This window comes from Harpia harpyja, chromosome 10 (assembly GCF_026419915.1).
Source record: "Harpia harpyja isolate bHarHar1 chromosome 10, bHarHar1 primary haplotype, whole genome shotgun sequence".
In the NCBI taxonomy this organism is placed as follows: Eukaryota; Metazoa; Chordata; class Aves; order Accipitriformes; family Accipitridae; genus Harpia; species Harpia harpyja.
Genome location: NC_068949.1, coordinates 35327289 through 35349494, shown reverse-complemented (window position 1 = coordinate 35349494; position 22206 = coordinate 35327289). Strand labels below are relative to the sequence as shown.

The 22206-nt window shown below is 42.5% G+C and overlaps 2 protein-coding genes across 11 annotated transcripts; one reads left to right on the top strand and one right to left on the bottom strand.

Moving 5' to 3' along the window:
* Window positions 1-161: 161 nt before the first annotated feature.
* On the top strand, window positions 162-10271 carry BBIP1 (BBSome interacting protein 1). 5 transcript variants are annotated; one of them, XR_008236866.1, is made up of 4 exons: window positions 162-288; window positions 368-585; window positions 2920-4597; window positions 7475-7702. XR_008236866.1 is itself a non-coding variant. In XM_052798723.1 (2 exons), the coding sequence occupies exons 1-2, from the start codon at window positions 243-245 to the stop codon at window positions 520-522; spliced, it is 201 nt and encodes a 66-aa protein (XP_052654683.1). In that variant the 5' UTR covers window positions 162-242; the 3' UTR covers window positions 523-586. The 5 variants fall into 5 exon arrangements, 1 of the variants encoding a protein (XP_052654683.1); XR_008236867.1 differs by lacking the exons at window positions 2920-4597; window positions 7475-7702 and adding an exon at window positions 9945-10271; XR_008236865.1 differs by lacking the exons at window positions 2920-4597; window positions 7475-7702 and adding an exon at window positions 9277-10271.
* PDCD4 (programmed cell death 4) lies at window positions 1216-21190 on the bottom strand. 6 transcript variants are annotated; one of them, XR_008236863.1, is made up of 13 exons: window positions 20940-21142; window positions 16395-16540; window positions 15113-15209; window positions 11429-11725; window positions 10760-10854; window positions 8869-8982; window positions 8368-8589; window positions 8004-8101; window positions 6399-6513; window positions 5485-5592; window positions 4426-4536; window positions 3159-3436; window positions 1216-1945 (listed from the first exon to the last, which is right to left on the bottom strand). XR_008236863.1 is itself a non-coding variant. In XM_052798718.1 (13 exons), exons 3-13 carry the CDS (start codon window positions 15150-15152, stop codon window positions 1885-1887), a joined length of 1401 nt encoding a protein of 466 aa, XP_052654678.1. In that variant the 5' UTR covers window positions 15153-15209; window positions 16395-16540; window positions 21040-21190; the 3' UTR covers window positions 1216-1884. The 6 variants fall into 6 exon arrangements, 5 of the variants coding, with proteins under 5 accessions (XP_052654678.1, XP_052654677.1, XP_052654679.1 ...); XM_052798718.1 differs by having other exon boundaries at window positions 3297-3436; window positions 21040-21190; XM_052798717.1 differs by having other exon boundaries at window positions 3297-3436.
* Between the last annotated feature and the right edge of the window lie 1016 nt (window positions 21191-22206).

Genomic DNA, 22206 nt, shown 5'->3' with positions numbered 1-22206 from the left:
CTACAATTCCCACCATGCGTTTGGGCAGCCGCGGCGCCACCCCGGGTGGACTACAGCTCCCAGCATGCACCGGGGTGCCGGAGCCGGCCTGAAGGCCGGGCGTGTGGGGCGAGGCGCCGCGCAGCGCAGGCAGGGAACTGTAGTTTTCTCTGCGGAAGGCGCGCCTCCCTCCTCAGCACCGCGCATGCCCGTACGGGCGGCGCCAGGACACCGCGCCTGCGCGCTGCCGTGCGGCAGCCGCCATGCCGGAGGGGAAGGCAGCGTTCCGGGAGGTGCTGCCCAAGCAAGGTACCGGCGGCGGGCGCGCCCCGGCAGCCGGCCCGGCCCGGCCCCGGCGCTCACGCACCGCGCTTCTCTCCCCTCGCAGGGCAGCTGTCGGTGGAGGACGCGGCCGCCATGGTGCTGTGCAAGCCCAAGGTGCTGCCCCTCAAGTCGGTGTCGCTGGAGAAGCTGGAGAAGCTGCAGCGGGCGGCGCTGGAGGCGGCGCGGCCGCCCGAGGGGGCACCGCCGACCCGGCCCTAGCCCCCGCCCCGGGCAGGGGCGGCGGGCACCGCGCCCTGCGGCGGCCGCACCCGCCACTCGGAGGTACCCGCGCTGTCAGGGAGCTGGGGGATTAAAGGCTGGCCGGCCGAGAAGGCAGGAGGGGCGGCGGGAGCGGGGCGGCGGGAGGCGCCTTCTCCGTGCCAGCTCCACTCGCCGGTTTCCGATGCGCCTCTGGGCTTGCCGAGTCCGACGGGCAGCCGGACCCCGGTGGGCGCCGCTGGAGGCCCAGCCCCAGTCGGGCGAGGGGAGGAGGCGGGTTACCCAGCCCCGCCGGCCGGGTCGCGTAACGGCGTCCCAGGCTCGCTGGGGTGCTGCAGCCCCGTAACGCCGACTGCCCGCGTGTCCCAGCACCGGGCATCTTTGACGCAAAACTGGAAAACTTGAGGGGCTCCAGCGCGTCGCTGTAAGAGGGTCTTCCCTAGATACATCTTGTTCTTAAGAAGGGTCTCGGCCAAGCTGCACCGTGTGGGCACGCTCAAACTACCTCTGGGCCCGTCACTGGTTTTCAAAGACACATTTGGTAAATACCTACCGTGACGTTAATTACTCAATGCTCAACTGTAATAGAAAAGGGCGGTGTGAGATGTACACCTTAATTGCACACGCTGTGGAGATTTGAACACAGTTAAATTTGCTCTGTTTTTTTAAAAAAAAAAGGGCAGAAAGGAGAGCTTCACAAAAAAATATTTTTAATATGTTTTGCCAGAACTTTTCACTTTCCCAGTTACATAAAAAAAAGACAAGTTTGGTACATGGGGGCTAAAACCAACCAGTGTTCTCCCCTGGAACAGATGAATTAATCTTATGACCCAACTCCTTTTTCTTGGGTTCTTTAAAACAAAGAAACAGCTATTTTTCCTCCCAAAGCACAGTATTTCTTCAGCAGCAATGGAAATGGGATCACAGCAGCTTAACTTGACCCTTCTATAAAGCTCTGTATAAACCAATGATTTTATGACGACAACACTGTCCTTGAAAGAAAGAGCGACAGGCAGACATTGATGCAAACATGGAATGATTAGGTCATAAACATATGGCACTTAAAAGATAGCTTATTTGAAGGCACCACCACAGCAGAGTGGCCAGTTGTTCTACTATATGCCCAAAGAAAGAAGTTTTCTTCCTGAAATTTATAAAACTATTTTAAAAAAACAATTTGTACCCAAAACATGTGCTTTTAAAAAAATATGAACTGTGCTAAGCAACTCTTTAAAATTTTGGTGTATTATATATGTGTATACATATATACATACACACACCAAAAAAGGATGCATGTTTGTATATATATAGATATCTATTTTCCCTTTAAACTTTTAAGGCTTCAGGAGTTGGTTCTCACATTCAGTAGCTTTCTAGCTTAAGACGACCTCCATCTCCTTCACTCACAAAACGCTTTCTGCCCCTGTAAGAAAAAGTAGAAAGTATCTTTTCAGTAATTCAAAGTAGCATCGGTTGGTTTTTTTCTTATCACTGAGAAGAATCTTCTCTTGGTCTTGGGAGTCACATATAAGGTGTACAAGCTCAGCAAGATTAGCTGACATTCTTGACCACTGATAAATTGCTTAAAAATCCATCTGAATCTTACATCGAGGTTTATTTGCAAGAAGCTTTTCAAAATTTGCGTTGTCAAGTGCCTTCCACTTTGCTCACCTTTTAAAGTTCACACTTGCAAAAGATGCTAGCTTGAAAGCCTAGGAATGGTGGTTTTCTACCCAAAACTAAGTACATAAGCCAAAAACGCCTCTCAGTGTATAATGGTAACTGAAGTATAATCAACCTTTTGTTGCAGTGATGACTTTCAAACCTCCCATACCACAGACCTGCAAAACACTTGGTATCAAGATACACACAAACTCAATTTTAAGTCTAAAGTCCACAATTGGAGGCTGTTTTTGATAAAGACACTAACATTTCAAAATTTGAATTTATCACAAGCTGTCAAGATGCTTTAAGAAGCCTAACAAAACACCCAAACTGGAAAAGATCTGTCTAGCAAATAGTATTATTCCCGATGCATAAAATTGCAAGTAATAGTTTTAACATCATATTTAAAAATTTACATGTATTCCCTACATGAAATGAGACTTATTAATTGTATTGTGACCAGTAAGGAGAGAACAGAATACTGATAAGCTACAGTTCAAACAGCATCATTTACACTATGAACAGTAACAAACCAAAACCACTATACAAACCACATGACAGACAGACACGAAGGGATCAGGTGTGTAAAGCTTATTCCACCTAAGTGTCCTATTCCTTTTTACATAAACATTAGAATTGGTTGTCTCATCTTAGAACTCTATTCATGCCATTTGGTATATTTAAACCATTTTTTAAGCAATTTTTTTTCCCTTTTTTTTTCCCCCACTGTAGCTGACAGTTTTCCACTGTCACCTACATGGATCATTGTGATGCCTGAATCTTCCATCTCAGTACTGCCCTGATCTCTACCAAGCAAATCAGCAAAACAGAGGAGAGGCAGGTCTTCATTCTCTGGAGAGCACACAGACGTGCTGCCTGGGACTCACCACAGGCTTATTTTCCTCAAGTATTTATCCCAGCCTCCACATAACAGGTTTCACACCAGTGGAGCTTCTTAATAAACTTCTTACCAGTCCAACCCTCTGTTTCTCCATCCTCTATAGTTTCCAGTTCCAATCTGTAATACTTTGGTCATAAAATCCTGCTTTCTGTTACCTACAATGGGAACAAAAGGCAGTGCCTTCACCTATCTACAATAAAACAAGTACCTTGAAGGGCAGAGGTCTCTCAGTGGTTTGGAGATTATTCCAGCCTGAAAGCATTCCTCTACAAACCGCTCAAGCACAGAATAGGAGTGTGGCACATCCAGGTTAATATCTGGGATTTCACAGTAAACTCGTTCATAGCCCTACAATGTAAGAATTCAAATAATGATCTGGTTATTCTATGTTTTTATAACAAATTTTTTAAATACCCTTTTGCACTCAGAGGATTTATTTTTCAATATAGTTTTGTCTATATTATGGACAGTTTCAACAAACCTAAAGCAGAGCAGCTGCAAGTCAGTGGAAAAGGAAGGTATAATACCAGCCACTACCATGGTATTACACAGCTACCTATCTACATAAAAACACCAGGTGAATTTTTAACTTCTTTAGAAGTCAGAAATCCAGACAGTACAGAATGTGTGTGTTAGCCTGGCTGCTATTGCCTGGGTAGTAACACAAGGAAGAAAAGGTAATTTTTCTTCCATGTAAATGAACAAAATGTGGCCACAAATCACCACAACAGTTTATGCAGTAAGGGAAACACTAGTGACAACCACAGATGACTTCATCACTTCCTGCCAGCAGTATGGCTGGGTAAATTTTAACACCAGTCTTTTTTGTGTGGTACCTAGTTTGCCCTGGGACAGAACAGCTGTCTTGTATTCATACCTAGAAGCAAAGCCATGGATGATGCCAACTGTGCAAAATATTAGCTGTTCTAATTGACGTGTAATTAAGTCAGTCCTTATTGTACTGCTTTAATTATGAAGAACTGGATAAAAAGAAAAATTTATTTAAGAAAAATGAAGCTATATTGCAGCATTTTAAATGATTAGGTTTAACCACTTAATTGCATAAAAGCAGTTGGAAATCTTTGACCGAAGATTCAAATATTCTGTACCTCGCAGTTCTACAGAGAGCTACTGCTCAGAATTCATTTGTACTTCTGCCAGTACATGACAAGCATTGTACATACATCAGTGACAAATTATTTGTATTGGATACAGAATAACCATGGAGAACTTAAAAGTAGCAGTCAGCAATAGAATACAAATAGTACTTAAAAGATGGTAAAAACTAGGCAAATTTTGGAAGACCTTACCCAAAATTCTCTAAATGCCACACTTACTCTTTTCATTTGGTCCATAGTAATGACAGAAGACCTCCAGAGAGACTTGAACAAATCCAGTATCATTTTGAAGGTCTTTTCTCCAGTTGACTCCAAAACCATCACAATGGCCTAAAACAAATCATGCAACTGTTTTAACTACAAAGAAAACAGTGGTTCAAGTACATGTCATGTAAGTGTATGAGGAGGTATGGAAAACCAGAAAGGACTAGATGGAGTGAAAAGCATTGCCTTTCTGGCTCTGGTTTGAGAGATACATGACTACATCCATATGGTTGCTGCAGTACAGAGGCAATTAATTAATTTCGTGAAATTACTTTTGTATCTATGATTATTTTGTATCTGTGATTCTAGAAGAACTTAGAAGTTTAAAATCTACAAATCTCCTCAACCCCTATCAACTAAAAGGGTTCTGTTTTTCTATTGTGAAGGAATTTTCTAAAAGTAGTCCATTTACTGAAAAGAAAATTTTGTAGATTGTGGGTGTTCAGCTTTACTGGTAAACAACCACTTCCCAATTTGGCAGATAAAGGAGTACAAATGGGAACAGTCTCCCAGATACAGCAAAGATGATCTTTCGCTCACCTAGTCTGGTTCTGAAGTATCTCAGAGCTTTTACAAATGTGCTAGATGAAAAGGAAGCTCTATAACTTAACAAAAACATGTAACACCCATTAGAACACCCAGATATCTGAAACTAAAAGGAAATAAACAACAAAACAAAGCATGGCTTTTTGCTGCAATTCCTCAGCAGAAAATAAACTGAGCTCTTCTTTTGCAGCAATCTATACTAATCTGAATTCAGCTATTTACCCAACAAACAAAAATTAATTCTGGATCTTCCCAGAGTTAGCAGCAGCTTACTTGTTGCACAGTGTGCACACAAACGAGCACACAAACCATTAACTTTACATGAAACAATTTAGTTACTCAAATAACATCAAAACAAGCAATCTGAGCTTCAGATTCCAGTTATATTATTTGCATGCCCATATCAAAACAAAACCAAACCTGTTGGTATTATCGACAATTATTAAAGGGACTCTGATTTCTGCTTACTTCATATACAAGTTCATGGTGAAAATGAGGTACTTCCAGTTCCTGAAGGCAACGTTCAGCTTCTAGTACATCTCCGGAAAGCAAATACTCTTTCAGCAACATATCAATCTATTGAATTTTAAAACAAACAAAAAGCCCAACACTAATTAGGTACAAAATTTAAAAGCTGTCAACTGTTTTGATAATCTGCAATCAACCCAGCAGCAAGTTAGTTTCTGAAACTTGCTGCATTTTTATAAATGTAATTAAATTGAGACGTTATCAGCAACCTGAAACACAGTATAAGCCAAATACCTATCCATAGTGTTAATACAGACACACAAGCACCAAAAACATTGCTGTAGAAGATGTGTATCACCAGAAAAGGTTAATATGGGTATGATTAAGTTTTATCTTCTCCCCTGAACTCCTATCTGTTACACTCAACTTAAAAATTATAACATGACCTTTTCCTTTAAACCTGCCTACTTCATAGCACAGGTCTCTAAACATTCCCATCTCTTCCAAACGGAGTTTTTTGAGTTACTACTGTGCTTTTAATCAGTGATGCCAAAAAATAATAGTTTATCTAGTTTAGCCAGTTTCATCTTGGCTCTTCTAATTGCTTCACCATTTTATATTGTAAGCTCTTAAAAAGCTAAGTGCTTAAAGTTTTGCTTAAAGCAAAAATAAATGTATACTTGCAATACAGAATATGTACTAGCATGTTCCCACCACTGACAAGTACTATAAAATCAACAAAGTTATCTACATCAGTTTTTAAAAACTACTTTGTATAAATTTAAAAAAAAAGCCAAAACACTCAAGACATCATTTCGTTACAGGATATATGTATCTTTTTGCTCTATACCAAACAAGATAAGCTTAGACAAACAGCAAACTCTAGAGAGGAGAGTTTTGCAGAAATCAGCTACCTCTTTAACAAGGTGTTTCACAGACTGTTGGCCACCTCCCGATCCCCACACGTTGTCTATACGCTTTCCACCCTTTGTCATACTCAGCAACACAGTAGCTCGGTCCAGCGCAGCTCTAGAAAGCAAAGTTGATGTTTTAAAAAGTTATTACAAAACTTCATTGAAAGACATGTGTAACTTCCCCCACTGCCACTCCTCTTTGGGCAAAGCAACCAGATCCCTGGGAAGAGGTCAAGGTTAGCAACTCCACACGGACATCTGGATGAAGAAGCCAGCAAGCTAGCTCCCCACATTTTCTTTCTGCCAACTTTACACTTCTGGTTATACCATGCTAAGGACTGGTAACAATCCTGTGATGGTAGCTGATCTGAATCATCAGTGCAGAACCTGAAACATCCTCACAAGAAAGAACTTAGTATTTTCTTATGCAGAGACAGATTCCTCCAAGAACGCAGCTTGGCACATGTATCTCAAACAAAAGAGGCTTAAGTTGCTTCCACACTGAAGAACAGCTTTTCTACTGAAATTATTTTCTGTTTGGATCTAAAGAATTATGCCAAAATAGCACTTCAGGAGGCAAATATGTAGTTGCAAAAAGATAGCATGAACTAGGAAAGTTTGCCAGTTTGTTGAGAAAAGAATGAAAAAGGAAGTAAGGTGAAAAACCTCAGATCCAGTTAAGACCATCCAGCTAAAGAAGGAACAGTTATCCCAATCCTCAGACTGGGGGCTAGCCAATAACAATAATTCTATTCACCAAGGTTTAACAAGCAGAAGAGACTGGCCAAGAAATAGCAAAGGCAGCAAAGCATCCCAGATGTGCAGTATGCAGGCTACAATCCTTCAAATCACAGGAGACATCTGTATAATTGACAAGACAATTTTCACAATCTGAACCCTCAAGTTAGGCAGCTAACCATTTCCCTTCCTTCTAAAAGTACCCAACTATAATCATTACAAAGGGAGCTTTTAGAAGCTTCAAGAGTTCAGCACCTCCGTATCAAGCCTGAAATACACACTTATGGGGGGAAAAATAATAAAACATGCCTAGTTATTAAAATGTCTCTCTTTTTCAGAGATTGCTCCTTCAAACTTCTCACCCTGACATGGAAAACAATTATACTTCTTGATGAATAAAGCATTACAGAGAAAGTCTGGGAAAGCACTGCACAAGCTTCAAACCTTTACACGGCAAAACAGTTAATCCCTTGTGTATTTCACAACATATTTACAGCAGCTGTCCTGATGCTATATTTACTCATTAATCACATTAAAGCTTTTTCTAAAGACAAAACCTTCCATAATCACTTCTTGTTTCAGCTCATTTTTTTTCACCCTCAACCATAAGCTGGACAACAAACCTGACAAACTGAAGTCAAATGTATTAATACATTTTTCAGGCACTTTCAGTATTTCTCCTCTGACCTGAGTCATTCTGGATTTTGTTGTTGCAGACTTTGTGGTTTTCTTTTTTATCATTTTAAATTAAAAAATAAGAAGTTATAGAGAATCACATGATTTATCCTGAAGTCCTAAAATCCAAATCATCATTTTTGGCATTTGGAATAGAAAACTGTAGCTATATAGAGAAAACAAGAAAGTTACCGAGCTTGGACACAATCCACAGTGCCTTTGTAGCCATCTATGTAGGTACTGCTTAAAATCCCATCTCCAACAGCTCTAGCAATAAACTGGCCCACCAACTGCATACAAAACAGAAGCATTTTTAATTAAATGTTGAATTTCAAAGTAGCTCTAAGTAGACAATTATAATGTGCTTGGTTTTCAAATTTTATTTAAACGAGCCATCTCAAAGTAAAAACACAGCCTAGGAAATTGGTAGGAGATTACAGACAGCAAGACAATCCAATTTTTCAAAATAGAGTCTATTTTAGTTTACTTGATTGATTTTAGCCACAACTTAAAAGAAAAAGCTTTTGACTACTAGCATAAAACTTTACAAATATACCTGTGGCGCCCTGGGAGAATCCAACACCAATTCAGGTAGTTCTTTAAGCAGTCTATCAAAGGATTTTTCCACATCAGTTTTGCTTACTACTGTCCCGCAAAGGTCAGAAATAAGCTTAGATGTCATTTCCCGATGACTAGCCTTCCCCTCTAATGCCAAGGAAACAGCCAGCACTGGCACACTGTATTTCATTTCACCAAGGTTTAAATCCTTCAGCATCTCCTAAGTAAGATTTGAAAAAACAAAACAGATTAAGATTTCATAATTTTTATTATATCAATATATATTATATAAATGTTACAAATACATAAATATTTATATGCTTATGTTTAGATTTACATATACACTTCTGCTCATGTAATGAATATAACTGCTTAGGTATTCTTATTGCACATTTCTTGTCAACATCTCTATACACTTATTTATAGCTAGCAGTTGGATCCCCTTGTACACTACAGGTTTGCCCCCTAAAATAAAGAAGTAAAAAGGCATTCAACATACCGAAACTTCGTTAGTATCTCCATGTTCAAAATACTCCTGTATGATTGGTGTTAAAGTTTTTTCAAATGCTCTTTCATCCAGAGGTAAAACTACTGTTTCATAGACACAGTTCTCCTATTTTAAAAGACAACAAAAGCATATACCCTTTTGTAAGCAGTACTGTCTCTTCTTACATCTTTTGCAGTGCTAATAGCATCAAAATATATCTTCTAAATCCTTAATGCTTTAGTCTTGGTAGTCAGTGTTCTGCCAGAAAACATAAGATTATGTCTTAAACATTAAAGTGCGGACAATACTGGCTAAATGTCATGCTGCTTATACTGCTTTTATTTTTAATTTACTGTTAGCTGAGTTCAACTGAAAGGCTGAATTTACTGTTACTATAAACACTCCAAACTCTGTTCCTAGGATTCTGCTGATACCGCATGAACACAGAGTTCAAGTACCAATGTAGTATGTACTGAAGGGAGAGCAACAGAAGCTCCTGTCCCAGCCCAAGAGTTAGCTGTGCCACAGGACAAGATGTAACTTTCAGCACCTTTCCCTGCAAATGGCACTCCAGTCCCTGACAGCAAGCCTGCCTGCTTTCCCTCTTCCTTAGTGACTGCGGGACCAGACAGGCAATAGCATGTACAAATCAGAGAAACAGCATTTTCAGAATATTTGTGAGTGAAGACATTCCCTAAGGGGGGAAAAAAAAGAATCACACAGCAACTGCCTCCTGTATATCCTGGTCCTTTAGAGTTCCAGCACAACCAGACCTCCCCCCCGTAATTCAGTTCCCTACTCCTCACAGACTACAGAAGTAACATTCAGAGCAATGCTACAGATCACAGAAATCTGAACAAAGAAGTTTTCCAACTAATGCTTATTGGAAGGAAGCTTTCCATGATCAAGAAGTGTAGCAGAAGTCCAAAAGCCTATTATTCCATCACATCAGTCTCCATTTACAACCTTAGAAAAGCTAAGCATACGGAAGTTCCACAGAATATTCATTCTTCAATAAACTTTCTTTTATGCACTCATCAGCTTCCTTTTCAATAGCTAATCTGTTAATGTACAGCATTGCATTGCAGGGAAAAAATTGATACTGGAAGAAGGTTTTGATATTCCGACATACCATCCTCTCAGCAGCTATGGCTACAGCAAACAGCCTCTGCTCAAAGGACACCACCATCGCTCTGCTTATGTTACACAGAATTTACTTACAGTCTCACAATTGTATTGATCTCAGAGACTTTAGTAATACGTGTTTGTAATCGGTGTTTCCTTTCCTCAGTGACTTAATGTTATAAAGCACCCTTTCCCAGTAAGCTTTTTTTTTTCCCCCCGATAATATGGCTGTAAGATATCTTCCACAATCTTCCACAACATATTCTAAATAAATACATGTAAACAAAATATCCAGGCTATCAACTTTGCACTAGTTTGAAGTGTTTATACCAAGTAGATACAAGACATTGGGAGGGTTGGGAATACAGGGAAGAGAAAAATCCATAAAGCATACTGTCCCCTACTAAACTCCCAACTTAAGAAAGTCTGTGCTGCATTTTTAACACGGTGCCTGTTTGCAATATAGAGCAGCATTGCAACATTCACCTCAATGGGAACCAGCAGTGAAGAACACACCTGGTAGAAGGGTGCTGCCTAGTCAGGCACAGAAAGAGGGCTCGTGGGGTAAGATTTGTGAGTATTACACTGTGACACTTCTACACCAGTTGTCTTTAACTAACCAATAATTCATTCTTGAACATAAAAATCAACATTTAGTTGAGCCAGGATGACATTCACATAACTCGCAAGGTCAAACTTCCATTAACATAAGCATCACAGCAAACTGAAATTAATAAAGGAAATAAAAAACAACTCTGCAAAGAAATTATTTGCCTACCTGGTCATCATCGTAATTAGGATCCTTAATATCTACTTCTTCTACATCATACACTTGACCTGGTGTTCCCCAAACTCCTTTACCACCTGCTCCACCTGGCAAAATACGGGACAGTAAGCAAGGACCATCAGTTTACAAAGAATACTTCTGAATTCAACCCAACATTCTTTCACTTAAGTGATATATCACTGCTTGTGCCCACCTCCTGACTCTAACAATACACGCTGAAAAGGGTGTGCTTGTATGACAGGTTCCCACTTTAGCAACCAGTCTTTTCATCACTTTCCAGTAAGATACAAGAAGCAGTATGAAACTGCACAAGAATTACTGAAGGTTGAAACTGTACTTTCAAACACAACCATCCTTTAAGTTTGCATTAATAACAATCCTGTGAACCACCAACAGTTCAAATTTGTGTATTACATTTGCTAAGAAAAGGTACTTACCTTAAAGACAGAAGTTAATTGATGATACACATAAAATTTTCTCATAAGAATGCCACCTACTATTAGCTCCTATTGCCACCTACTATCTAACATAAAGAACCAATGCCTGCAGAGAGACTGCAGTTTATGAAAATGATTCCCAGTGGAAAAAAAAAACCAAACCCCTATGTTTTGGACAGAATGTATCTTTACCATGCTACTCTCTTCACTAAGCTACACCAACCTTTCTTTGGTAGACCTCTTCCCTTTCCAGACCGGGATCGCCTGTCCAGGAGTCTCCCCTTTGGGCTTGTTGGTACAACTCCAATCTTCAGTGTCTCTCCATTGTCACTAACCGAGTCTCCTCTCCCAGAATCTCTAGAAGAATTTTTCCTCAAACGTCTCTTTGCTTTAGCATTTATTTTGGCTTCAGTAATTGAAGTTGCAGGAATCCAATTTCCATTGATTTCAGTCTTTCGTTCCTCAGACCCACCATTTTCTTCATCACCGGAAAATGGAGCATCACTTAGATTCTCAAGTTCTTAAAAAGGAGACAGAGCAAAAAAATCTGCTACACTTTTAAACAGTTTTAAGTTAGAATACCAAAACACACTGCATTTTAAAAGGATTACAAGATTAAATAGAACTCATATTTCCAACAGTGTTCAGACAAACGATGTTTTTAAAATATGTCTACACATCACAGTAATAAGGAGTTCCTTATTCCCCTGCACAAACTATCCACAATCTAAACAGAGCATATGTCAAGAGTTGGAAAGCAAATGAATAAACCATTTATAAACAGGTAAACCACAGAAAACCCCACCCTTGTTAAACAAAAACTATCAGAACTCCTTAGTACACAAGATCTAAGTGCCTAGTTCTCACGCCACCCACTCATCTCTTGATTTAGAAACAAACAGAACTGCCAATACAGTAAATTCTGTAAAAACTAACATTAGTAGACTAGTCACCAAAGTGAAATTAATTTCCTAAATCATCAACCAACATTCCCCTCATTCAAGGAATTTCAAACACAGCTCACCAGCTGGAAAAGCAATGATTTAGACTTACAAGAATACAAAAACATCACTACTTTTATTTTTTCTTTTTGAAGTTATGGAAAAAAAATGCCGTTTAATACAAAGCCTGGGGAGTTCGGCAATGAAGATTCATAGAATAAAGTCTTTTGAAACAGTGTGATCTCTCCTCTTGTCTATGGATTGCCCCTCACTGTAGCTTCTGTCAAGACTGCTTCTAAAATAGCCATGGTTTATTCCCCAGCACAATCATATGTAATAGGTAACTAGCTTTCCTTCATACCCAGCAAAAAACACTCACAATTTAAGGACCTGTGAATGTCTCAGAGCACTGAGAAGTGCAATAGTTTCACTCTTTCGGGAAGTTAATGCACATTTAAAATTTGGATCTGAAGTCTTTTATTTCACAAAGTTAGGATGTCCCCCACCTGAACTGCATGGTTCAGCAGAATGCCTTATTGAGAGCATTATGAGCAAAAGCCTTAAGTTCTTCCCCTTCTTAACCCATCAAGATAAAAAAAAGCACCTGGGGACCTATTTACATTCCAGTTAGTACCCTGGCAGTCCTTGCAAATTGGAAAACACAAAAGCAAAGGGAACAGCCTCAGCTCTCTTTTATACAGCCCTTCTTTCCTTGAGGATTCAGCAGTCTCAAAGATAGAACCTACAGCCCGAACCCTAGGTAAAGTACAATGATGAGGCACACAGAAGAAGCTGCTTTTCCAGCTGTGCCAAGCCTGCTTTACAGAAAAGTTCACTGCCTCAAACCCAGAATATGAATAGTGTTTAAGATTTGTATTTGACCTTAGCTGAATGTATTACTTCACCATTCCAATACATTCTAATTAGCAACGTTCACTTGGCAATACTTCTCAGTACTATATTTTTTCAATTCAAAAGAGGTTCCTGAAAAATTGTTTTGAAAGCAAAGTGTACCAATAAAACATTTCCAACCTCAAAGCATTTACCCATATCAAAGAGGACACTACACTACAAAGTGAAGAAAGTTTGATGCAACTGCCTCCTTCGTGATCAAAAGTAGTAACATTTAGATACTAGTGTTCACAGATGTGAATGCTATAGCTGAACAATAATGCAGCCATTCCAGTCTAAGCTTCATCTTTCCACTCATTACTCCCACAAAAGCATTCCTTTTATGCTTGCAGCAAGCTAAATAAGAAAAGCATGCATCACATCCAGGAAAAGATCCCCCACAACAAGCTTTCTCAGTTTGTCTAACATTTTAATAAAACAATGAGAGATTTGCATAAAGCTGGGGGGTGGGGGGTGGCAGGGGAGCAAAACCAAACAGAACAGGTTTCCTTCCTCTCATTCCCCAGGGAGACCCCATCAGCACAATCAGTTCATCTCAGACAAACGAATTTAAATAATTCTTCATGTCCACTCTCACATGAATTTCTCTAGTTTAGACCTGCAATCCTACTGTCCAGGAACTACACTCTTAAATGACCACTTACGTCTTTCTCAGTTTCCCAAGAAAATGCCCAACAATTAACATAAGTCAGTCCTGAATCTGACGACTAAGAATAAAAGGGAAGGCTACAGTCCAACCTCCTTACACAATCCTGATCTCACGTTCAAGACTAAAGGAAATCCTCCACAGGAAACATCCAACCCTTAAGACTCGATATTTCTCACTGTGTTACTAAACTGTTTTTTTATATAACACTATCACTTCCAGCTGCAACCTCCTTCTCCATAATACTATAACGAACTGGCCCTCCACTATTAGTTACCTAGTTAGGCTGAAAAAATAGATAGAAGAGATATACTAGTTTTCAACAATTTTCTAAAATAAAATAATTTTATAAAAAGTACATATAAAATGATGCAGATCTTCCTTTCAGCTTTTCATTTTTACATCATATAACATATACACACACCTACATAAGCAATAACAGTGTTTTATAAACTTTAAGACTTTGCTTAATATAGGTTAAAAAGTTATCCAAATTCATCGTATTACCCTCCTATTAAGCCTAGCAGGCACACTTAAAATTTGTGCCTTTACGATGCTACCTTAATTAACAAAGCATTCAGCAAGTACTTACCTACACACCAATTTAATTTGACCAAATTAGGTCAATTTAGATATCTAGCAGTTTCCCACCTATTATCCAAATATAATTCTAAAATGCTGAGAAGCAATGTATCCTCTACATTAAACTAATTCTGGTTTAAAATAAGAGGTCATATGGAGCATGTTGCCACTTCAACTGCATTACATACCATCTTAACATATATACAATTTTTTTCTGAAAAACATTTAAAACCTACAAAAACTCTTCGGTATAAAAAGGTCAGTGCAGATCATCACAACCTTTGGAAGACACAGAAAACAACATGAAACTGTGTTAACTTGACTAGGCATCATAAAACACATTCGTGATATGGACAAACCAGTCAATTTCAGGGCAGTCTCTAACACATATTCGATAAATTTTCCCATGCCAGCCTACTTCCAGTCAAGCCTTTCATCATCTGTTTCCTCTAATTTTAAGCTAAACAGCTACAGAAAAGCAGAATTTGTACCTCTCAAATGGACCTACACATTTTACTTTTGAGCTTATTCTTTTCTTCACACCAGCACTACCTGAAGTCAGGTGATAAGGAGTCTAGAGTCACTATTATTTAGTAAGTTAAAGAAATGTTAACTTTGTGATCGTAACAAATATTGAAATAAATGTCATCAAGCAGGATACTATGATGCATAATTGAAAGAAGTATTCTGTAAAGTTTTGATGAGGATTTTTTTTTTTTTTAACAAGTACTGTTAAAAAATTAACAGGTAATACAATTTTTCTACAGAGAACACTTCAGGTCAGCCAAGCAATCTTAAGTAAAAAAATACAGATTATATTACGTACCTGTTGGGGTAATATAAATGTGCTCCTTTTCTACTTCCATAGTTGCTTAACAGAACTGACTGTGAAACGTGAAGTCTTAACGTTTCCCCTCCAAGGCCTAAACAGAAACAGAGAAGCTTAGGCCAAGAAAAGCACTAGACCAAATCTTAAAGAAGTAAAAAACTGCACAGGCTTCACTTACAAAATACAATGCAAAAATAGGTTTTTTAAAGTTATAATTAACTATCAGTAACCACTGAAAAGTTCCTGAGAAGGTAAACAGTGTAACATGAGACAGCACCACCCTCAAACACATCTATCTAAGCCCTGATGTCTTCGCAGCTGTCAGTTCTGTTGCTTATAAAGGAGGCACCAGGATAAAAGCCGTTATTTTAAAAGCCCCCTGTATGCAGCTTTTTTTAGGTGATAAAAGCCACCTCTATCAACTTAGACTGTCCTGTTCTGCAAAGTGGCTATCTATATGAGCATACAATATCAATGTTATAATTGCAACCACAAGAGAAATGTTCTTCAGGTGAACTGTACTGATAAAATGGTACCAATTTATCGAGTTCAGACCAGCCCTTAGAAGACAAGCTATTTTTTGTTCCTACCCTCAAAGACATAGTCTTTATGTTTTACTGTACGCACACATACAGCTGTCAAGCTTTCACATCTGTGCTTCTGCACCCTTCAAACACTCTTAACAACCACCATTCAATCTGCAAAGGATAAAGTTGAACACTTCTCTTTTTCTGTTATTCTTTCTCCCTCTTCCTAGCAGCTGCTGTTCTACAAACCAGCCTATGTCACTGTGAAAGAGATGGCATCATCCATCTTTCCTTTCTATACACAAAAAATGAAGCAGCTCCAGAATTCCCCATACACTTTTTCACCTGCAAGATTTTCATGCATCACTTTGTAGTCCTGTGAATATTACTGGTATTTGTGTCTGCCCCATAAGAACTCAGTGGCTCTTTTTTCCCCTTTCTCACCCTTTGCTGCCCTGAAAACAGTTTACCATTGAGTGGCAAGATTGTGACACAAAACGACAGCACTCCCTTCCCCTTTTCTCTTTCCTTGTTTTCCCCTGTTATGCCCACTTGCCTACCACAGACCTATTAACTGCAAATGATTCATCACAGACCGTTGGCAATAAAGAAACTCTGGTTTAGGGCACAGTATCAAGCTGTCATGATCTTGCATTTCCTAATGCCAACCCAAACAGTTAACAGCTTTGTGCAATAAGAAGTCCTCCCTGCCCCACACCATTTTTTTTAGATAAACGTTTTTTCTAAGTTACCTCAATCAATCATTCAGGAGTTCTCAAGTGTTCCCAGTCACTGTTGGTTGGAGATTTTTTGTATGGATCTCAGTCTAATCTGAGCAAACTACCTTGTAAGAACAGTTTTATTCTTCCTAATGGAATGTTCCATCAGTTGTCCACCTCTTTGAAAAACAAGACAAAGGACAAAACCTGTATTACAAGAACAATCATGACCTCCATCATTTGTAATCAAGTCCTTATTTTCAAGTGGAGAAATACTTTTTCCATATAAGACCCTAGCTGAAATTCTCCACCTACGGCAATGTAATAAGTAACAACACAATTTTCATATGCTGTCTTCTTGAGATTCAGCACCCTGCTTTGTAACAAGGATGACAGAATAACTGAACGTTGCAATTCATGTTGCCATACTGATCAGGAGACATACTCTCAATTTAGCAATGCACCCTCTCATCAACTCAAGCCAACAGGTCTGCTGGAGCCTCACGATGCTAGTATTTATCACCGTGTCAAAAAAAAAAATCACTTTGTATTTTGCAGAGTTATACCACACAGTACTACCAATCAACTACAGAACACAGTTTGAAAACTTGCATTAAAACCGTCAGAATAAATAACCCTCAAATTTTGTTAGAAGAGATAATAGGGAACAAAAGGGAGAGAAGTAAGTTTAAGCATCTGTAAAACAAGAATGCTGCGAGAGATCTTAAAATTAATCAGTGATACAAATAGTGAAGTAGTTCAGCAGACAAGGGTATTTCCTAAGTCACTGAAAACCACCAATAAAACATGCTGAGAGCTTTCTGTGCTCACCACCACTGCATGTACTTCATCTAAATAGGCAATTCTACCCCACCAGGCAAATAGCTGCAACTTATCCTTTAGGAACAACACACACTGCAGAAGAAAGCTTCCAAAACTTATCAAGACCTTACATCCATGGAAAACATCCCTGAGGAACTTCCACACAGCTTACACGGTTTTTCTCTCCCCCCTAACTTTAAGCAAACACTCATCACCGAGGCTTTGGAGACCTGCAAACAACAGCTGTTGTTCTGCTGCCACACGCAAGGATAACCAGGTAAGATTTAGCTACCCCTACAAAACCCGTGCTACTGGAAGAAATCAATGGCGGAGCAACTCCGGCCCTTAAAAACAGGCGTGACTGAGGGCTGAAGGCCGGTGGGAGCCCGGCTGCCACAGGGACCTGCCGCCACACGCTCGCACGGCGGCGCAGGCCTGGCAACCGCTGAGCCGGCCCGGCCGCGGCCGAGGAGCACCCGCACCTCGCGGCATGTGCCCTCAGCAACGCTGCCACCGCTGGAGGCGGCGACGCGGGGCTCGCTGCGCAGCCAAGCCCGGCTGCCACCGTCGAGGGACCAGACGCGGCGGGGCAGCGAGAGCGGGGCGGGCTGGCCAGGGGCGGCCGGGGGTCAGTCAGGGGGAGCAGCTCCTCACGCCGCCAACCGCCCCTCAGCGACAGCCCCGCGGCCTGGCCACCCCCCACGCACCCTGCAGGGCCGCTTGGCCTGGCCTCGCCTCGCCGCGCCCCGCCGCGCCCGCCGGGAGGAGGCAGGGCCGCCCGCGCCGGGCCGCGCCGTCTCCCCTCACACCCCGCGCGCGGGACCGTTACCGGCGGCGGTCCGCGTGCCCGGCCGCTCCGCTCAGCTCCCCGCCACTGCCGCCACTCGGCCCCGCCCCCTCGGCCGCGCGCGCCCCTGCCTGCTTGTTTTTGTTTTCTTCCCCCCAGCGACACGGGCGGCAGCGGCGCCGCGGATTGGCTGGCTGCCGCCCGCCGCCGCAGCCAATCGGCAGGCGGGGATGCCGGTGGGTGGGGACGGGAGGGTGTTCGGCCCGCAGGAAAAGGAAGGGGGAGAGAGGGGGGAGGGCGAAACCATTTCGGGGGCGTCGGCGGGGAGGGAGCGCGAAGGAGCCATTCGTGCGGGGAGGGGAGGAGGAGGCCGGTCGGTTGGGCCCGGGGCCCTCGGCGGCGTGGCCCGTGAGGCGACGTCCCGCTGAGCGGCGGCTGCAGGCCGCGGCCCGGCCGGCTGGGCACGGCGACCAGCGCCGCGTTCACCGGGGAGGTGAAGGAGGTGCCTCGGTGTGAGAGGGAGTCGGAGAGACTCCTCGGTGCAGCGCTGCCTGCTGCTGCTGCCGCCGGCAGCGGCTCGGCTCCCGGCCGCTCAAGTCCTGTCCTGCAGGCCCTGTGGCGCGTACCGGCCCACTTGGGGTGCCTGGCCTGGGGGTTGAAGTGGAGCCGGCTTAAGCTACCCGTGTAGGTGCGTGAAGAGGTGTCCTTTGGGGCTACCGCACACACACCAGACCAGCAACTGCCACTTCCCTGTCAAACGTAGCCCAGTCCGCTCGCAAAAGCGCACCAGGTCATCCTCTCCTGCCTTCCTGACGTTTAGGAGGATCGTTAGCGTCCATCAGCAATACCTTGGACAGGTTTTAGGTTAGATCTGAAATGACAAACCCTGGGATGCAGGAGCACGGTTGCACCCAAAGACCGTGTGAGGGGACGGGTGAGTGTTCGCAGGGCCAGTGACAGAACCTGACTGGGAAGGCGAGAGCCCTGCTGCCTCCACGGGCAGCACAGCCAGCCATGGAAAACCTTGATAGCTGTGCCTGGCTCCTCTTCGACATTGTGTCCTCCTCCGTTAATTAGAAATCAATTTGGGGTTTTTTTCTGGAGCAAAATCATCAGAAAAATAATGTATTGCCTCTCCTTTGTGTTGCTCTTGGCTAACGTGGGGATTTCAGACCTTTTACTCCCTCTTCACACAGGACACCTCTACCTTCTCTTCAGCATTGGGTGTTACAGGACACGGGTTTAGGCAGGGGGACTGGGAAACGCCCCAACTGCCTCAGAGTTGGCAGACAGGATTCCTACTGTTCAGTCAATCCGACAGGTAAAAGGTGCTGCAGCCACCTTCTCCACTGCTGAAACTCTTTAACACAGTGCAGGTTTAGGATTGACAGCTAAACCGTGCATATCCATCCACAACCTTCCAAACTTTCTACCTTATTTTAGTTTACATTTACCCTGTAACGCACTGCCTGAGGCCAGACACCTAATTAGAGATGATAGTCTCCTTTCATTGTCATGTATTTTGCCTCCATTCACAGTCTCTCCTAAAAACTCAGCTAACCCTTTGTTTTCTTTCTGTATTTTGTCACTCTGGAGAGCCCAAGCAATAGCAGTCCAGTGCTATGAGGGAAGCAAATAAAGATCCCTTCTGCTTTAGTACTTTTGCATTGCAGGATTTTTCAGCTGCCAGCAAGAGAATCCTCCTCAGTTAATAGATGATGACTTGACTTTCGTAGTATTTTTACGTATTTTTCCAGTATAATTCTAATCCAAATCAGTGTACATTTGACTGAAATAAGAGCCAAACTTTCCTTGTGTAAGAGCCTCTGAACTGATTTACTGGCCCCGCTCTGCATGAATCATCAAAACTAGGTTTAAGAATTAAAATAATAGTGATCTGTTAAAAGAATGTGCAGCACGATTGCTGTGTTTTTAATGATAAATACTTTCCCATCAGACAAATGACAGAAGGAAAACCTTTCTTGTTCATGAAGACACTGAGTTACAGACATTTTCAAGTCAGGACAGTTCAGCGTGCTCACACAAGACTTTTTTCACATGCAACCTAGAGGCAGCCTCAAAAGATGTTGTTTCCCCATCAATCAAAAAATAATTTCTAGTTTGCTCTTTGCACCTCAACTGACTAGCATGTACCAAGCAAACCACTACAGTGTCATCACCGAGATTTGGAAAATAAATTCTAGCTATTAACATAGATCATGGAATCCAGCTTCCCCTGCAAGACAGAAGAGGGGCTTTAAAGAGATTTTTCAGCGAAGAGGAAAGAGGTGGCAGAGAAACTGAAACAGTAACAAGAGAAGATGCCACAAAATACCACATTAGTGCATCACGCCAACTACACCTTTTAAAGCACAGTCGAAAATTGCTAGAGAATTTTCTGGTAAAATTTAGGACTGGATCACTGGCCCAAAAGCTGGGTCAGTAATCAAAAGAAGATTAAAACCCCTGAACCATCCAGCACACCTCCAGACAAGAAAATGGTGTTTCTTCTATCTTCTGCTGAATGTCTCTATTAGCAGCTGTGTTATCAATCACTGGAAATCTCGTCTAGATTTGACTGCACATACTTTCTGATTTCTAAAACACTGTGACCTGAAAAAGGGCTGACGTCCATGAAAGAATATTTGTATTTTTCCATTGTGTCAACCGGTCTGCCAAAAGATATTGCCTCTTTTTGCCTTTCTAACCTCAAAACCGCCCGTAATATTTAAGAGCCAGCTGATCACATGCTAATCTCTGAGCTTGCTCCCTCCCGGCCTCCCTCCCCCAGCCACATTAATAGCAAACATACCACCAAAATCCCCATAAAAACAAAAGAGCAGAATTCCTCCTCCCATAGAAAAAAAAAAAACTCTTTCGACCGTTTCTGGCCAATTCGCACCTCGAGGCAACCTGTGCGGGCTGCGCAGCTCAGCGCCTGCTCCCCAACACCTGCGTCCCGGGGTTACCTGCACCCAGGACCTCCGCCACGCCGACCCACACCGAGCGGGGACCCACCGGCCGCTACCAGACCTCTCCTGAGCTTCCACCCCTAACACCGCCGATCACCTGGAGCAAAATGCTTGCACGGAGGTGAGCAGGTCACTTTCTAGCCTCCTTCCTTCCTTCGAGCCTGCTGGGTTGTTTTCAAACTCTCCCCTCCCTTTCTCACATGCTGGCCAAGCCCTCCTGTAACACCCAGGGGAGGAATCCATTGGCTGAAGTTGCCCAAAACGCGTGGAGCAGCCCTTCCCCCCGTCCGATGTCTAGTGCACAATAGACACCGCGTGTCTCCCTTGCTGCTGGCCTTTGCTTTTCATCAAGGTTTATCTGAGCTGTAGCTGGGGTGATTCACATAGGTCGTCCGACCTCCAGCACCAGAGAGAGCCGTGAAAAGCAGAGAGGAGTCGCACTGAGTTAGAAACATCACGGAGTGCTTTCGTTGTGCTCCCTGCTGCAGATTTTTCAAAGTTTTACTTTCTGTTTTAAATATTTTCGATAGGCAGCATCTGTGCTCCTGACACCTCAGCAGTGCTGTTTGATTACAACCGAGTCTGTTACTGTGTCACTTGGAATATAAATTTCCACACATAATGCAGACAGCAAAAATGTATCTTATCAGTTAAATCAATCTGCTCTGTTCAGTTGCCTGTCTTTTGGCCTTCTGCTTTCTTTTCCTTCAGCCTACTTTTATTTTTGCATCTTCTGCAAAGGTGCCTTCAGAAAATGAACTGCAAGCACAGCAATCCCGTTCTTCATCAGGCAGCGTCAGCTCCAGGTTGAAAGGATACTAAAACACGCCTTCGCTTTTTTTAATGCTCAGTAATTAGCGTTGCTTTTGAACATCCTCCTGCAGCTCCATCCATGAGCTGGGAACGGGGCTGCGCTGCAGACCTGGGTGTGCAGCGCCTGTCGAGGCTGGGCACCCTTGGGAGGCGGAGAGGGATCAGCTCACGCTTGCCCGAGCGTGGAAACTGAAGTGTCACCCACTGCGATGGCTTTGGATAAACACTCTTCTGAACCACAGCTTGCCTGTCTCTATCGTGGCTTTCCACAACTGGCCCTTCACATTGCACAAAAAGCCTTCCCTCTTCGCATTTCTGAGTACACCCTCCTGGCAGAAGCATTAGAATTGCAGAAGCATTAGAATTGGGTTTGCTTTGTAAAACTGTTCCAGGCATGTCTCCTCTGCGCTGCAGTTGTCATCTGTTCATTCTTGCCTTAACAAAAGGCAAT

Excerpts from the sequence above, each read along its gene's own strand:
- BBIP1 (XM_052798723.1), top strand. The coding sequence starts at position 243 with ATGCCGGAGGGGAAGGCAGCGTTCCGGGAGGTGCTGCCCAAGCAAG. Across the intron at positions 289-367 it reads GGAGGTGCTGCCCAAGCAAG|GGCAGCTGTCGGTGGAGGAC; the intron begins GTACCGGCGGCG and ends CTCCCCTCGCAG.
- PDCD4 (XM_052798718.1), bottom strand. The coding sequence starts at position 15,152 with ATGGAAGTAGAAAAGGAGCACATTTATATTACCCCAACAG. Across the intron at positions 8,102-8,367 it reads ATTCTCCCAGGGCGCCACAG|TTGGTGGGCCAGTTTATTGC; the intron begins GTATATTTGTAA and ends TTTTGTATGCAG. Across the intron at positions 6,514-8,003 it reads GTGGATTGTGTCCAAGCTCG|AGCTGCGCTGGACCGAGCTA; the intron begins GTAACTTTCTTG and ends TTTGCTTTCTAG.